The sequence below is a fragment of the Vicia villosa genome, linkage group LG3 (genome assembly GCF_029867415.1).
Source record: "Vicia villosa cultivar HV-30 ecotype Madison, WI linkage group LG3, Vvil1.0, whole genome shotgun sequence".
Lineage (NCBI taxonomy): Eukaryota > Viridiplantae > Streptophyta > Magnoliopsida > Fabales > Fabaceae > Vicia > Vicia villosa.
The window spans coordinates 174,399,978-174,417,844 of NC_081182.1; the positions used below are offsets into that span (position 1 = coordinate 174,399,978).

General features: G+C 36.4%; 1 protein-coding gene across 1 annotated transcript in view; it reads left to right on the forward strand.

The window, feature by feature from the left end:
- The window catches only part of LOC131659419 (zinc finger BED domain-containing protein RICESLEEPER 2-like), a 30,273-nt gene extending 16,451 nt beyond the window's left edge, over nt 1-13,822 (forward strand). The window contains exons 4-8 of the mRNA XM_058928610.1: nt 10,339-10,417; nt 10,558-10,658; nt 10,799-12,377; nt 13,298-13,634; nt 13,743-13,822. Coding sequence (XP_058784593.1) covers nt 10,339-10,417; nt 10,558-10,658; nt 10,799-12,377; nt 13,298-13,634; nt 13,743-13,822 — 2,176 coding nt within the window. The remainder of the gene's footprint in view (nt 1-10,338; nt 10,418-10,557; nt 10,659-10,798; nt 12,378-13,297; nt 13,635-13,742) is intronic.
- The last annotated feature ends 4,045 nt before the right edge of the window (nt 13,823-17,867 follow it).

A 17,867-nucleotide genomic window follows, 5' to 3' on the forward strand; every position in this document is an offset into this window, starting at 1 on the left:
CTAATCGCAACAGATTACAATGGTTTTCCACTTAGTCCGCGACTAAGTCTTCTAGAGTATCCTGATCACAACCTGATCACTCCAGGAACAAATGCTTAGACACAAGCTAAGACTTTCTTAGAGTATCCTGACCACCACGTGATCACTCTAAATACAACTGCTTAGACACAAGCTAAGACTTCCTAGAGTATTCTGATCAACACTTAATCACTCTAGTTACTTACAAAATAATGTAATCAATTCTAAGAGTATTACAAATGCTTCTAAAAAGCTATAATCACAACAGTGATATTTCTCTTAACGTTTAAGCTTAATCTCACTAATATATTACAACAACAATGTAGTGAGCTTTGATGAAGATGAAGTTTCTGAGCTTTGAGTTTGAACAGCGTTTCAGCAAGTTAATTGTTAGCAAATCCTCAACCTTGCTTCTCATCAGAACTTCATATTTATAGGCGTTTGAGAAGATGACCGTTGGGTGCATTTAATGCTTTGCGTATTCCGTACAGCATTGCATTTAATGTTTCACGCTTTTGTCAACTACCTCGAGCCTTGTTCACGCTGTGTCTACTGACGTTGCCTTTAATAGCTTCCAACGTTCCTTTTGTCAGTCAGCGTAGCCTGCCACTTGTACTTTCTTCTGATCTGATGTTTGAGAATACAACGTTTGAAAATCATCAGAGTCAAACAGCTTGGTGCAAAGCATCTTCTTGTCTTCTGACCTTGAAGTGCTTCTAAGCGTGATACCATGAGAACTTCAGTGCTTCTGCTTCTGATCTCAAGTTCTTCCGATGCTTCCATAGACCCATGTTCTGATTCTGTCTTGACCATCTTCTGATGTCTTGCCAGACCATGTTCTGATGTTGCATGCTGAACCTTCTGAGACAAAGCTTCTGAGCGCTGATTTGTGCATACTCTTTATATATTTCCTGAAAGGGAAATTGCAATGTATTAGAGTACCACATTATCTCACACAAAATTCATATCCTTGTTATCATCAAAACTAAGAATATTGATCAGAACAAATCTTGTTCTAACAAACTCCCCCTTTTTGATGATGACAAAAACATATATAAATGATATGAATTTGCGATCAGAAAGAGCAGACGGCTAAAGACAAATTACACAGCTATAGCATAAGCATGTGAATATGTCTCCCCCTGAGATTAACAATCTCCCCCTGAGATGAATAATCTCCCCCTGAAATAAATACTCGAAGAAATTTAATAATAAAAGACTTCCCTGATTATTTCGGTAGAGACGATCACATAAGCTTCTGTCTTCTGATAATTCATAGCTTCTGACTTCTGCTTCCATTGGACAGCTTCAGAACTTGAATTTCTTTAGATCCCTAGAACACTCACAGCTTCTGATTCCTGCTTCCATTTAGGACAGCTTCAGAACTTGAATTTCTTTGATCTTCAGAACATTCACAGCTTCTGATTCCTGCTTCCATTTAGGACAGCTTCAGAACTTGAATTTCTTTGATCTTCAGAACATTCACAACTTCTGATTCATGCTTCCATTTAGGACAGCTTCAGAACTTGAGTTTTCTTGATCTTTAGAACATTCACAGCTTCTGATTTCTGCTTCCCTCGGATAGCTTCAGATCTTTGAATTTCTTCTTACATCACTTCATGCTAGATTGTATCAGAACATTGTTGAATGTACCAGAGCATCATCAGAGCATCTCTACATCCTGAAATGTTACAGAACAAAACTAAATGACAAAAGTCAGCATGAATGAGTTAGAACATAAAATGTGTATCAGAACACAAAATATGTATCAGAGCCATATAAGCCATATAGAATATATCAGATCCAATAGACAATGTATCAGAGCAAATAGACAATGATTTGGATCATATTCTATTATCAGAATTTCTGATCATTCTTCCTTCTTGCTTCTGATTCTGAAGCTTCCTAGCACTCAGCTTGCTTCAAGAATCCAAGAGCTTGATTCATTTTGTTGCTACTTATGTTGATCTTGAATCTTTGATTCCTGCAACAACACAACTTAAAAACATAGAACTTTGCAAGTTCTGTTAGTAAATCAACTGATTAAATCAAATCATTTATCACATATTTCTCCCCCTTTTTGTCATATCATCAAAAACATAAAAGATTCAGAGAAAAACAAAAAGAAACACACGGAAGAAAAAGGATGATTTTCATTGAAGTTCAACCAGACAAGTACAGAAGTACACAAAGAGAAGGAAGACAAGATGCACAAAACAGATGCAGCAAAAACAAAAACAAAACAACAAAGACTCAATCTAAGACGACCCTAGCCTTGACAAGATCTTGGCCAGCATCTCTTGAACCCCATTGTTGTGCTCATTCTGCTTCTCTATGAAAGCTCTAAACTCAGCATTGACTGAGCTTTGCTCTTCCTGGTTCTTCTGAAGAACTTCCAGAGTCCTTGCAAGACGGGAAGGTTCATCAGAAGAAGCTTCACAGCTTCTATCCACAGGGATGGCATTCTGGTCTGCGGCTTCCATAGTCAGATCATTTACAGGATTTTCCTCAACAGGAATTGTTTCATCAACATGATCTTCTACATCTGCTTCTTACATAGAAGCATCTCCATAATCTGCAGCTGGAATCTCCGAATCTCCATTCTCAAGTGCCTGAAGAATGGCAGCAAGATTCCTGGGAGCAAAAGGACCTTCAACTTCTGGTGGGTCAACAACTTCTGGAATGACCAAGCTTGGGTCTTTCTTAGAAGGGTTTTCCCTCAGAAAGTCAAATAAGGTCTTGATATCCCCGAGCAGAACTGGATATTGAGGTATCCAGACCACAATCTCCCTGCAAGGGTTGGCTTCCAATGCAGCAGCCAATCTTGCTACTTCCAATTCATCCACAAACTGCTTCTCCTCAGCAGCAACACAATTTCTGAGAGGATGGTAGTATATACCATTATCACCCTCTAGAAGGTAACCAGGGTAACCAGGGGCAGCAGCCACTAGTCTTTTCTGTACTCCCATTGCTTCTACTTGAAAATCCTTGCGAAATCTTCTCCAGAGATTTCTTGTAGAAACATCATCCAGACCATTTAGAAATGCATCCTTCAGAAGGTCTAGACTGCTAATCACCTCATGTCTGAAAAGTTCCAGGTAGGTATAGGGTTCAGGTTCAGGCGGATTGAAGGTGAATTTGTAGTCAGGGTAGAGAAGACAGTAGGGTTTGGAATTTCTAGTAGGTAAGGGATGGGATATAGAAGGTGGAGGTGCGGTGGATGAGGAAGAAGGGATATCTGAAAGAATGATTGATGAGGATGGAATATCAGAAAGGATTGGTTGAGAAGAGGATGGAGTATTTGTAAAGGGAATTGGTGAGAGAGATTTATCAGAAGGAGTTGGGGGAAGAATACTTAAAGGTGTGGGGTTTAGAATGGGAGAGGAGAAGGATGATGGAGAAGAATTTGGTAAGGTGAAGTTTACTTTTGGTTCTGATGGAGGTGATTGGAAAGATGGTTTAGGGACAGAAGGAGGTGGAGTAAAAACCTGCCTGGACATTTGTACAGAAGAAGAAGAAGATCTGGTTCTGCGAAAGGAATCTCTAATCCTTTTATCTCTTCGTTCTTCAGAGTCCACCTTGTCAGGATCATAGGTGACTCTCAACTTCTTGGCTTTCTTAGCCTCATCTTCTTGGGCTTTTCTTTTTAGCCTAGCCTTTAGTTCCTTCTGATCCTTCTTCAGAAGATCAGCCTTGGACGGAAGTACTCTGCCACGGATCCAAGCAGGATCAATATCTGATTGCTTCCTAACACACTCTTCCAGGTAAAGCTTGACAACCTGATGCAGTTCTTTTTGAAACAAAGAGGCAAAACCTTCAACAGCAACTCTTCTTGACAGAATGTCAGGAAAGCTTGTGCACACAGAAGGTACATTTTGAATGAGTTCCAGTCTGAACAAATCCACACCATTGAAAATGGGACCTTGAACTACTCCAAGAAAATGGGACGCATTGAGTTTTCTGATGGAGTCCAGCACTTTGCTTTCAATCAGAATGTCTGAAATCATTCTTCCAAAAGGAATAGTCGTTCTTGGAATATGAGGGTACTTCGCCCTTTCGTCTTCTCTTGACTCAAAGATAGAAGTCTTCAGATTCTCAAACAGAATATGAAAGATGTTGATCTCAGTCTTTTTGCCAATGCAGAAAAGAGTGTACTTGTGATCCGGACTGATGTAGGAGGAGGAGAGCATCCTCTTTCTATGGTGAAGAGAACCCAGAATAATCTCAGCCCATACTTTATAAAACGGCCTTAAGGTGCCTGTGTTATTAGAGTCAGTTCCAAAAGTCTGAGAGATTTGTTGTTCAACTTTAGACCAATCAACTGATGCATGTCGAAAACCAGACCAACCTTCTTCATCATTCAGATTGTACAGCTTCCTGATGAGCTTTTCAATGATAACCACTTCATGCCCTAGCACGAATGAAATGATGGCAGTTGGGGTAACCGTTGCATGTACCCAGAAATCCTTCACAAGTTCAGGATAAATTGGACCAACCAATCTATCAAGATATTTAGACCATCCTTGCTCAAAGATTCTTGCATCACACTTAAAGCCATTTGCTTTTAGGTTGTTGATGTCCACAGCAGATTCACATAGAACTTCCAGTTCTTTCGTGGGTATTAAGCATGTTTTCAATGGAGCATACTCATATTTGCGTAAAAGGATCTGTGTAGAAGTGAGCCTTTCTTTTGAATTTGATGAACAAGAAGATGAGTTCATGATGATTATGCTTTGAGATCAAATCAAAAACTAGGGTTTGAAAAGAAATGCAACGAAGGGGATGCACAAAAGAGAGAGAAAGAGAGAAAAAGAGGGAATGAAGATGAAGCGGGTTATTTAAAAGATTTAAAAAAAGAAATCATTATGCATTTAATGAGAAATGACATTAGGAGAGAGAACACACTAAATGAAATGATTTAACACAGTTACCTAGGTCGGCGTCTTTTCAACTGCACGCTTTGTACTAACCGTACAGACACGTGTTCACCATCAGATAATAGATGACAGCTGTAAAATATGAATAGACTTTATGCCTTCTGATTCTGATCACTGCTTCTGATTGTCATTCTTAAGGAATGATCTTGTTTATATAGGATCATCTTTCTTCCCAAGGATCACATCTTCTGAATGAGCTGATGCAAGTCTAGGTGATCTTCTGACTGTTGGTTCTTCAGAGATTCTCAGATTCTCTAAAGATGCAGCAACTTGATCTTCTGATCCATTGCTTCTGAGACGGCCATCTTCTGCAGCTTTGCTTCTTGGTTCTACTGCTTCTGATATATCAATATCAAAATCTGCAAAATTCTCAAACTGCTTTGGTTTTTCAAAACCATGCTTATCATCAAACCTGATATTGATTGATTCTTCTACAATCAATGTTTCAGTATTGTATACTCTGTAGCCTTTAGAGCGTTCAGAATATCCAAGAAGGAAACATTTTTGTGCTTTGGAATCAAACTTACCAAGATGATCTTTAGTATTCAGAATAAAACATACACATCCAAAAGGATGGAAATATGAAATGTTGGGCTTTCTGTTCTTCCACAATTCATAAGGAGTCTTATTTAGAATAGGTCTGATAGAGATTCTATTCTGAATATAGCATGCAGTGTTAATTGCTTCTGCCCAGAAATGCTTAGCCATATTGGTTTCATTGATCATGGTTCTGGCCATTTCTTGTAGAGTCCTATTCTTTCGCTCTACAAGTCCATTTTGCTGTGGAGTTCTGGGGCAAGAGAAATCATGGGCAATACCATTTTCTTTGAAGAACTCCTCAAAGAATCTGTTCTCAAATTCGCCACCATGATCACTTCTGACCTTTATGATTTTACACTCTTTCTCAGATTGAATCTGAGTGCAGAATTCAAAGAACACTGAATGAGACTCATCCTTGTGTTTCAAGAACTTTACCCACGTCCAGCGGCTATAATAATCAACGATGACTAATCCATATTTCTTCCCTCTGACAGATGCTGTTTTGACTGGGCCAAACAGATCAATGTGCAAGAGTTCTAACGGCCTTGAGGTAGAAACAACATTCTTAGACTTGAATGCAGGTCTGGAGAACTTGCCCTTCTGACATGCTTCACAAAGAGCATCTGATTTGTATTTCAGATTTGGGAGTCCTCTGACCAGATTTAGTTTGTTAATCTGAGAAATCTTTCTCAAACTAGCATGTCCTAATCTTCTGTGCCAGACCCATTGCTCTTCAGAAACAGACATAAGACAAGTCACCTTATGCTTCTCAAGATTAGAAAGATCAATCTTATAAATGTTGTTCTTCCTCTTGCCTGTAAATAGGATTGAGCCATCCTTCTGACTTACAGCCTTGCAAGACTTTTGATTGAAGATTATATCATAACCATTGTCACTTAATTGACTTATGGACAATAAGTTATGCGTTAATCCTTCTACAAGAAGTACATTAGTTATGGAAGGAGAGTTACCAAGACTTATGGTTCCAGAGCCAATGATTTTGCCCTTCTGATCTCCTCCAAACTTGACTTCTCCACCTGGTTTAAGCACCAGGTCTTGGAATGTAGACCTTCTTCCCGTCATGTGTCGCGAGCACCCAGAGTCCAGGTACCATGACATTTTGCTTTCTGTCCTCTTTGCCGCCAAGGATATCTGCAACAGAAATTATCTTCTCCTTAGGTACCCACAATTTCTTGGGTCCTTTCTTGTTAGTTCTCCTCAAGTTCTGATTGAACTTGGGTTTAGCAAAATATTTAACAGGAGGAACAGCATGATATTCTTTAGGTTTGTCAGCAAGATATTTCTTAGGATGTGTCACATGCTTCTTGGTGTGTGTTATGTGAAAACTTTGTGCATGTGATGTGTGCTTAATATCATGGGAGTGGCCAAATTTAAATTGGTTATACAGAGGCTTGTATGATATTTTCATATCATCCACAGATTCAAGCTTGTATGGGATTTCACCCTCATAACCAATGCAAACTCTCTTGTTCCTAGACATAACATATATCATAGAAGCTAGCTGACTTCTGCCAATACTTCTAGATAAGAACTTCCTGAAACTTAAATCATATTCTTTCAGAATATGATTCAGACTGGGAGTGGATTTTTCTGAATCAGAAGGAGATCCAACATTATTGGATAATTTTAAAACTTTTTCTTTTAATTCAGAATTTTCCAACTCAAGCTTCTTAGTTTCAAATTCAAATTGCTTTTTCAGCTTTTTGTATTTAATACTAAGATGAGCTTTTAATTCAAGTAGCTCTGTTAGACTGGAAACTAACTCTTCTCTAGATAGTTCAGAAAATACCTCTTCTGAATCTGATTCTGATGTAGATTCTGATCCATCATCTTCTGTCGCCATCAACGCAAAGTTTGTCTGCTCTCCTTCAGAGTCTGATCCTGATTCTGATTCAGAATCATCCCATGTTGCCATAAGACCTTTCTTCTTATGAAACTTCTTCTTGGGATTCTCCTTCTGAAGTTTCGGACACTTGTTCTTGTAATGTCCAGGCTCATTGCACTCATAGCAGACAGCCTTCTTCTTGTCAGATCTTCTGTCACCAGAAGATTCTCCATGTTCAAATCTCTTTGTACTTCTGAAGCCTCTGAACTTCCTTTGCTTGCTCTTCCAGAGTTGGTTTACCCTTCTGGAGATCATGGACAGTTCATATTCTTCTTCAGATTCTGATTCTTCAGGATCTTCTTCTCTAGCCTGAAAAGCGTTAGTGCATTTTTTAACATTAGATTTTAAAGCAATAGACTTACCTTTCTTCTGAGGTTCATTAGCGTCAAGTTCAATCTCATGACTCCTCAGGGCACTGATCAGCTCTTCCAAAGAAACTTCATTCAGATTCTTCGCAATCTTGAATGCAGTCACCATTGGGCCCCATCTTCTGGGCAAACTTCTGATGATCTTCTTTACATGATCAGCCTTGGTGTAGCCTTTGTCGAGAACTCTCAATCCAGCAGTCAGAGTTTGAAATCTTGAAAACATCTTTTCAATGTCTTCATCATCCTCCATCTTGAAGGCTTCATACTTCTGGATTAGTGCAAGAGCTTTGGTCTCCTTGACTTGAGCATTTCCTTCATGAGTCATTTTCAAGGACTCATATATGTCATGGGCCGTTTCCCTGTTAGATATCTTCTCATACTCAGCATGAGAGATAGCATTCAGCAAAACAGTCCTGCATTTGTGATGATTCTTGAAATCTTTCTTTTGATCATCATTCATTTCGCTTCTCGTGAGCCTTACACCAGTAGCTTTAACAGGATGTTTGTAACCATCCAACAGAAGATCCCATAGATTAGCATCTAGACCAAGAAAGTAACTTTCCAGTTTATCTTTCCAGTATTCAAAGTTTTCACCATCAAATACTGGTGGTCTAGTATAACCATTGTTACCGTTGTATTGCTCAGCAGAGCCAGATGTAGATGCAGTTGGATTTGTATGAACTTCACCAGCCATCTTTTACTGAAGCGTTTTTCTCTTCCTGAATCTTTTCTAAACACGGTTAAGTGCTTGCACCTTAGAACCGGCGCTCTGATGCCAATTGAAGGATAGAAAAACACTTAGAAAGGGGGGGTTTGAATAAGTGTAGTCTAAAAACTTGAACGATAAAAATAAATTGCACAGTTATTTTTATCCTGGTTCGTTGTTAACTAAACTACTCCAGTCCACCCCCACGGAGTGATTTACCTCACCTGAGGATTTAATCCACTAATCGCAACAGATTACAATGGTTTTCCACTTAGTCTGCGACTAAGTCTTCTAGAGTATCCTGATCACAACCTGATCACTCCAGGAACAAATGCTTAGACACAAGCTAAGACTTTCTTAGAGTATCCTGACCACCACGTGATCACTCTAAATACAACTGCTTAGACACAAGCTAAGACTTCCTAGAGTATTCTAATCAACACTTGATCACTCTAGTTACTTACAAATTAATGTAATCAATTCTAAGAGTATTACAAATGCTTCTAAAAAGCTATAATCACAACAGTGATATTTCTCTTAACGTTTAAGCTTAATCTCACTAATATATTACAACAGCAATGTAGTGAGCTTTGATGAAGATGAAGTTTCTGAGCTTTGAGTTTGAACAGCGTTTCAGCAAGTTAATTGTTAGCAAATCCTCAACCTTGCTTCTCATCAGAACTTCATATTTATAGGCGCTTGAGAAGACGACCGTTGGATACATTTAATGCTTTGCGTATTCCGTACAACATTGCATTTAATGTTTCACGCTTTTGTCAACTACCTCGAGCCTTGTTCACGCTGTGTCTACTGACGTTGCCTTTAATAGCTTCCAACGTTCCTTTTGTCAGTCAGCGTAGCCTGCCACTTGTACTTTCTTCTGATCTGATGTTTGAGAATACAACGTTTGAAAATCATCAGAGTCAAACAGCTTGGTGCAAAGCATCTTCTTGTCGTCTGACCTTGAAGTTCTTCTGAGCGTGATACCATGAGAACTTCAGTGCTTCTGCTTCTGATCTCAAGTTCTTCTGATGCTTCCATAGACCCATGTTCTGATTCTGTCTTGACCATCTTCTGATGTCTTGCCAGACCATATTCTGATGTTGCATGCTGAACCTTCTGAGACAAAGCTTCTGAGCGCTGATTTGTGCATACTCTTTATATATTTCCTGAGAGGGAAATTGCAATGTATTAGAGTACCACATTATCTCACACAAAATTCATATCCTTGTTATCATCAAAACTAAGAATATTGATCAGAACAAATCTTGTTCTAACATCAATAACTAAGGGCTTGATATATTGGGGCTTTAATAAGGCCAAATAATGAGGGCTTTTAATTATTGGGCTTAGTTGACAGCTCTAGGCTCAGTACCTGAAGTTCCATGAAACTTGATGAAATTTGTTCAATGATTATAATTATAGTTAAAGCATAGGCTACAACTACAATGAAACTTTTAGAAAGGTAGTAGTCGACACTTGATGTGCCTGCCTTTAATTTTTTGTGCATTCCCATTTTCTTCAATTTTATTTACACAATCTTGGATGCTTGTATATAAAATAATCTCAGCCACTAGTTTATTTCATTTACTACTCAATTTGACAAATAGATGTAGGAAAGATCAAAGATATGCTTTTAAGGAAGATTAAGGGACCACGATCTGTGGTACTTCATCAATTTATATATGCTGTCAAATGTTATTTAGCTGTTGGTAGAACTTATAAACCTTATCATTCAATAACTTTTTATTTTATTTAATTGCTTTTCATATTAATAAAAGAAGAACGGTATTCCAATTTACTCCATGGTTTATATCCCTGTCATTTAATCTATATATAATTCTGTTTTGCCATTTTTGTTAGTTATGGAAGGGTTGAAGAAATGGTTTATTTTGCTAGCTTAAAAGGGCAGTATGAGATTGTAGTTCACCATTACATTCAGGTGCTCTAGTTCCACTTTTGTCTTATGTGCTTACTAAAGACTTTCGTTTCTAGATCTATGTTACTTTATTGGAATATACTATCTGACTACGACTGCTTCTCTTTTGTTGTCCTTTCTGTTTTTGTTCATTCTTGATTCAGCAAGGAGAAGCAAAAAAAGCACTGGAAGTGCTTCAGAAACCTTCTGTCCTTCATCGTAGTGTCCTTGGGGTGCTCTCCACATTCTCAAAGGTATATGTCCTGTCCTTTTACTTTTTTTTCCATCTCAATGTGATGTTTTAATGGTTATTGTTGAGTGCAATTCTTTACAAATTTTTTTGAGTAGATACATGTTGGAACCATGACAAAAATTTTATGATAACACACGTTCTTATTGTTATAGTATGGAGTCAATGGATATGAGTGAGTATGCACAAGGTCAAGATGAAACTCGTAAGGAAGCATTGTCAACACTTTGGATTATTTTCACTAAAATCGGTAAAGGAAAAGATGGAGTGGAAAGAGCTGCATGCAATTTTTGTAGTACTGATTTTGCCATCGGAAAAAACCCCAAGTCCGGTCAAAGTTATGGAACTTCACATCTAAGTCGTCATGTGTTTATTTGTAAAAGTTTTCAGATGAGCCTTCTTAGTCTAGAGGAATCGTCAAGCCTAACCCCAATCAACCAAAACACACATCGTGAATTACTTGGAGAAGCCATTATTGCACGTGATCTTCCTTTTAGCTTTGTCGAGTATGAAAAAATTCGAGTTTGGGTGAAATATTTGAATCCATGTGTTGAAATGGTCTCTAGGAATACCACGGTGTCTGATATTAAAAAGATATATGATAAAGAAAGGATCAAGCTTAAGGAAATCATGGGTAGGATTCCAAATAAAATTTGTCTAACATCGGATGTTTGGACAGCATCTACTAGTGAAGGTTATATCTGTTTGACTGCCCACTTTGTTGATGAAAATTGGAAGTTAGTTAGTTGTCTTCTTAACTTTCTTCGAATGAAGCCTCCCCACACGGGTATTGCATTGGAAGCTACTTTATTTGATTGCTTAAAACAATGGGGAATAGATAAGAAAATATTTACTATTACTTTGGATAATGCCTCTGCCAATGACAACATGCAAGACCATTTGAAAACTCATCTTCGAGTGCAGGGCAATTTGATGTGTAATGGTGAATTTTTTCATATCCGGTGTTCGGCTCATGTACTCAACTTAATTGTCCAAGAGGGTTTAAAAATTGCTAGTGAAGCCCTCCATAAAATTAGAGAGAGTGTCAAGTATATTAAAGGATCTGATGGAAGGATGCTTAAGTTTAAAGATTGTGTCGAGGATGCAGGGATAAATGTTGGCGGTGGTTTAAGATATGATGTATCTACTAGATGGAATAGCACTTATTTGATGCTCGAAAGTGCCTTACAATATAGAAAAGCTTTTGAGTTTTATAAGGTGGCAGATAGAAGCTATAGATACTGTCCATCTGAGGAGGAATGGGAAAGGGGAGAAAGAATTTGTGAGTTCTTAGAACCGTTTTACGATATCACAAATTTGATTTCTGGTTCAACTTATCCAACAGCAAACCTGTATTTCATGCAAGTGTGGAAAGTACAATGCATTTTAGAAAAACATCAAAAAAGTACTGATAAGGTGATAAAGGATATGTCTGATAAGATGAAAGTTAAATTTGAAAAATATTGGAAAAATTATAGTGTCGTGCTAGCATTTGGAGCAATTCTTGATCCCCGCTTGAAGGAGAAGTTTTTGAAGTTTTGCTATAGTACACTTGATGCGTCAACATCTAAAGAGAAACTTGAGAAGGTGATGGATAAGTTCAAAGGGCTTTATGAAGAATATGTGAGTTGTTCAACTAATCAAAGCGTTTCTCTTTCTCAATCATCTTTCGAGTTCAACTCATTGGCAAAGTTACGAGAGGGGAATAAAGCTAAAAAATCAAAGATTATAAGTGTAAGTTTTCTTCTAACTCCTCTTGTGCTACTATTACTACATGTTCTATATGTTGCTAAAGTAAAAGCTGTGAAGTAATTATGTTTGTGTTGATCCATGTTATGTAAACTATGCATTTATGCTCAAGTATTGCTCAAGATTATTCACCTAGAATGAATTAGTATTGTAAGTATTATTCACCTAGAATGAATCCATGTTATGATCACTCTGCATTTGTGCTTGTATTGATTTGGATTGCATAGAAATGCACTAGTTCTATGTAATCCTTCTAGTTCTAGTGTTTCACTGTCTGTATGGTTTGGTTAGTAATTGTTTTATTCAATATTCATGAGGAATTGTGAAGTGACTGTAGTGTAAGAAAGATGTTAAGAATTGTTTTCTCATATAAAACAAGTTCTCTGAAGATAGGAAATGTACATGAAACTAGATATCCCTTTGAAAAGGACCTAAAACAAATCATAAGAGATTTGTTTAATTACTAGAATATAAGTTTTGGATATTTGATCTTAAGTTGGAGAAGCTTCAATTTGTCTAAACTATACTGCTGTGTGGAAGAAGCAAACAATTGTCTAATTGATTGCTTATTTCATTAGTACCAAATTGGATTGCATATTTCATCAGCTAACTACTAGTATGTTAATCTTAGATATAATAATAAAAGTAGTATACATGTTAATCTAGTTTAGAGTTCAATAGGTATCATTTGGATGTAGAATTGTTAGTTTGTTTACATTTGCTTGTTGGATTATCTTGATGTTGGATTTCTGCTGCACAAATAAATGTGTTTTTCATCTGCATGCCAAAATACATGTGTGAATTAGACATGATTGTTTCCTCTCTAGGAGATTTGACTACTAAATTTTCACACTCATGATATTTCTAAATTATTCCATATATTGATTGTTATATATATCTCGCAGGATTTTAAAACATGGAACTCAATTGAGAGTAGATTTGTCCCTGGCAAAAGTGAACTAGATATATACTTTGACGATGAATTAATGGAGCTCGATGAAGAACACTCTGAAAATTTTGATGTACTTCTTTATTGGAAGTTAAATGAGAAAAAGTTTCCGATACTCTCCATAATGGCACGTGATGTGCTTAGCATACCTATCACGACCGTAGCATCTGAGTCTTCTTTTAGTATCGGTGGACGTGTTCTTACCAAATACAGAAGTTCTACTCTTCCAGAACACATTCAAATGTTAATTTGTACTCGAAGCTGGTTGCATGGATTTTCTGAAGATATGAATGGTAATAATACTTTGTATTTTATTAATTTTTATTTGTTCATATTTATGATATACTCATGTCACTGTTTTGTTGCATCTGTACCTAAGTATGGTTTATTGTGTTTTTAAGATGAGGATGATATCAACACTAACGATGAAAGCAATATTGAGGTGACAACGACTCAACATACATTTGGATTGCAAGATTGATGTGGAGAAGAAGTTTTAGTGCCATATACTTTATTGTGTTTGTTGAATTGATCTTTTCATGTCTTTTTGGTTGGATTAGTGTCTTTGTTTATGAAACTTTTGGTTTATGTTTGTATTTTTTTTTTCAATTTCGAATGTCAAATGTCAGGAATATTGACAAATATCTTTCAGTGATATGTTTATGGAGTGTAATGGTCTGGCTGTAAGTGAAGAATATGATATTTTTTCTTTTTGGATACATATGTTCACATAGTATTTTTTTTCTAAATTGAGATGCATAATATTATTGCATGAGTTTGAAGAAAGAATATAAAGTCTTACTCAAGTATGAGATGTATAATATTATTGCTTTTGTTTGAAGAAAGAATATCAAGTCTAAAAGTGTATGTATATATATATATATATATATATATATATATATATATATATATATATATATATATATATATATATATATATATATATATACATACTAACAAGTCACATAATTGAATTATTTAATACTTTTTAATATTTTTTTTTAATTTTTTAATATATTTTTTATTTACTTTTTTAATATATTTTTTACTTTTTTAAAATAATTTTTTTTTAATTTTTAATATAATTTTTATAATTTTGAATATATTTTTTTAATTTTTAATTTAAAAGTTATTATTATTCAATTTTTAATTATTTTATTTTGGGCCTTATGGCCCTCTTTTAAATTTTAGGGCCTTTTAACTTTGGGGCCTATGTATTTGAGGGCCTACAATTTATTATTTTTTTTTAGGCCCCTTCATTATGGGGCTGGGGCCTAAATTAATTGGCCCCTTAAATTGACACCTCTAACTGAGCCTCACAGAAAAACTATATCTCAAACTATTATTTATTCTCAAACCATAAACAAGACCCCATAGCTCAAGAAAAATGGATGTTCAGCTACCAAAGTGACAAGAAAAACTATATGCGAATATTGAGCTTGAAAATTTTAGTAAGGGGAGACATCCACCACATGAATTCCATGCTTTCTTTACTTGACATAAGAGGAAGGATAAAGGAAAAGCCAGTGATAAGAGTTTGATTGACAATTTTGTTTGAACCTATAAGAATTCTTGTATGAAATCATAAGCATGTCACAAGGAGTCTAGTCAACATACATCCATCCCCTCATTAAATAAAAAAATGGAAAAGCTTGAACCATTACCACCCTAGAAACTTATATCACGAAAAATCTAATGAAAATGGCCACAAAGAGACTCCAGAAAGAGTTCTACTAGATTTTCCCAACTCTCCTTTCTCTCTTATCTTGATTTGTCTAATTGCCACAAAATACCTCCTTACGTATAAATCAGTAGAAATCTTCTAACCACAGCAAAACAATCTTAGTTTGACAAAACCCTCACACAACTAACACAAGTAGACGTTAGAATAGTAACAATCTCTATTAATTGCAGCCCCACCCAGCATGTATGACAAAACCCACTCATCTAAATTTATAAGCTGTTGGGGCATTTTCACAAACAGCTTGTGAGTTCACATATTAAGCAATATTATAAACATAAAGGATGACCCATGAGAATTCAAATAAGATGAAAAAAAACCATTTATAATCCTATTGATTCAGTGCGATAACATGAAGATTTACAGCATCCTAATAAAAATGCGATGAAAAATTAATTTTAGGAAAACGGGATATTAAAGAGAAATGGAGAGATAAGAGCACCTTTGTTTTGTAATGAGAAAATTCAACGGCGGCGCAATGGGTTGACGGTGGCGGTGGCGGTGAAGCTTTGTTGCAGATCAATATTCACGTGTTACAGGAACTGAGACATTACAAAGTCTGTGTTTTTTTTAATAAAATAAGGCCCCCTGTATGGGGCCAAAAAAAAAGGTATTATGTAAAGGGCCAAGAATTTTAGGCCCTAAAATAAATCTCAATTGAAGGATAGAAAAACACTTAGAAAGGGGGGGTTTGAATAAGTGTAGTCTAAAAACTTGAACGATAAAAATAAATTGCACAGTTATTTTTATCCTGGTTCGTTGTTAACTAAACTACTCCAGTCCACCCCCACGGAGTGATTTACCTCACCTGAGGATTTAATCCACTAATCGCAACAGATTACAATGGTTTTCCACTTAGTCCGCGACTAAGTCTTCTAGAGTATCTTGATCACAACCTGATCACTCCAGGAACAAATGCTTAGACACAAGCTAAGACTTTCTTAGAGTATCCTGACCACCACGTGATCACTCTAAATACAACTGCTTAGACACAAGCTAAGACTTCCTAGAGTATTCTGATCAACACTTAATCACTCTAGTTACTTACAAAATAATGTAATCAATTCTAAGAGTATTACAAATGCTTCTAAAAAGCTATAATCACAACAGTGATATTTCTCTTAACGTTTAAGCTTAATCTCACTAATATATTACAACAGCAATGTAGTGAGCTTTGATGAAGATGAAGTTTCTGAGCTTTGAGTTTGAACAGCGTTTCAGCAAGTTAATTGTTAGCAAATCCTCAACCTTGCTTCTCATCAGAACTTCATATTTATAGGCGTTTGAGAAGATGACCGTTGGGTGCATTTAATGCTTTGCGTATTCCGTACAGCATTGCATTTAATGTTTCACGCTTTTGTCAACTACCTCGAGCCTTGTTCACGCTGTGTCTACTGACGTTGCCTTTAATAGCTTCCAACGTTCCTTTTGTCAGTCAGCGTAGCCTGCCACTTGTACTTTCTTCTGATGATGTTTGAGAATACAACGTTTGAAAATCATCAGAGTCAAACAGCTTGGAGCAAAGCATCTTCTTGTCTTCTGACCTTGAAGTGCTTCTAAGCGTGATACCATGAGAACTTCAGTGCTTCTGCTTCTGATCTCAAGTTCTTCTGATGCTTCCATAGACCCATGTTCTGATTCTGTCTTGACCATCTTCTGATGTCTTGCCAGACCATGTTCTGATGTTGCATGCTGAACCTTCTGAGACAAAGCTTCTGAGCGCTGATTTGTGCATACTCTTTATATATTTCCTGAAAGGGAAATTGCAATGTATTAGAGTACCACATTATCTCACACAAAATTCATATCCTTGTTATCATCAAAACTAAGAATATTGATCAGAACAAATCTTGTTCTAACAATCTCCCCCTTTTTGATGATGACAAAAACATATATAAATGATATGAATTTGTGATCAGAAAGAGCAGACGGCTAAAGACAAATTACACAGCTATAGCATAAGCATGTGAATATGTCTCCCCCTGAGATTAACAATCTCCCCCTGAGATGAATAATCTCCCCCTGAAATAAATACTCGAAGAACTTTAATAATAAAAGACTTCCCTGATTATTTCGGTAGAGACGATCACATAAGCTTATGTCTTCTGATAATTCATAGCTTCTGACTTCTGCTTCCATTGGACAGCTTCAGAACTTGAATTTCTTTAGATCCCTAGAACACTCACAGCTTCCGATTCCTGCTTCCATTTAGGACAGCTTCAGAACTTGAATTTCTTTGATCTTCAGAACATTCACAGCTTCTGATTCCTGCTTCCATTTAGGACAGCTTCAGAACTTGAATTTCTTTGATCTTCAGAACATTCACAGCTTCTGATTCATGCTTCCATTTAGGACAGCTTCAGAACTTGAGTTTTCTTGATCTTTAGAACATTCACAGCTTCTGATTTCTGCTTCCCTCGGATAGCTTCAGAGCTTTGAATTTCTTCTTACATCACTTCATGCTAGATTGTATCAGAACATTGTTGAATGTACCAGAGCATCATCAGAGCATCTTTACATCCTGAAATGTTACAAAACAAAACTAAATGACAAAAGTCAGCATGAATGAGTTAGAACATAAAATGTGTATCAGAACACAAAATATGTATCAGAGCCATATAAGCCATATAGAATATATCAGATCCAATAGACAATGTATCAGAGCAAATAGACAATGATTTGGATCATATTCTATTATCAGAATTTCTGATCATTCTTCCTTCTTGCTTCTGATTCTGAAGCTTCCTAGCACTCAGCTTGCTTCAAGAATCCAAGAGCTTGATTC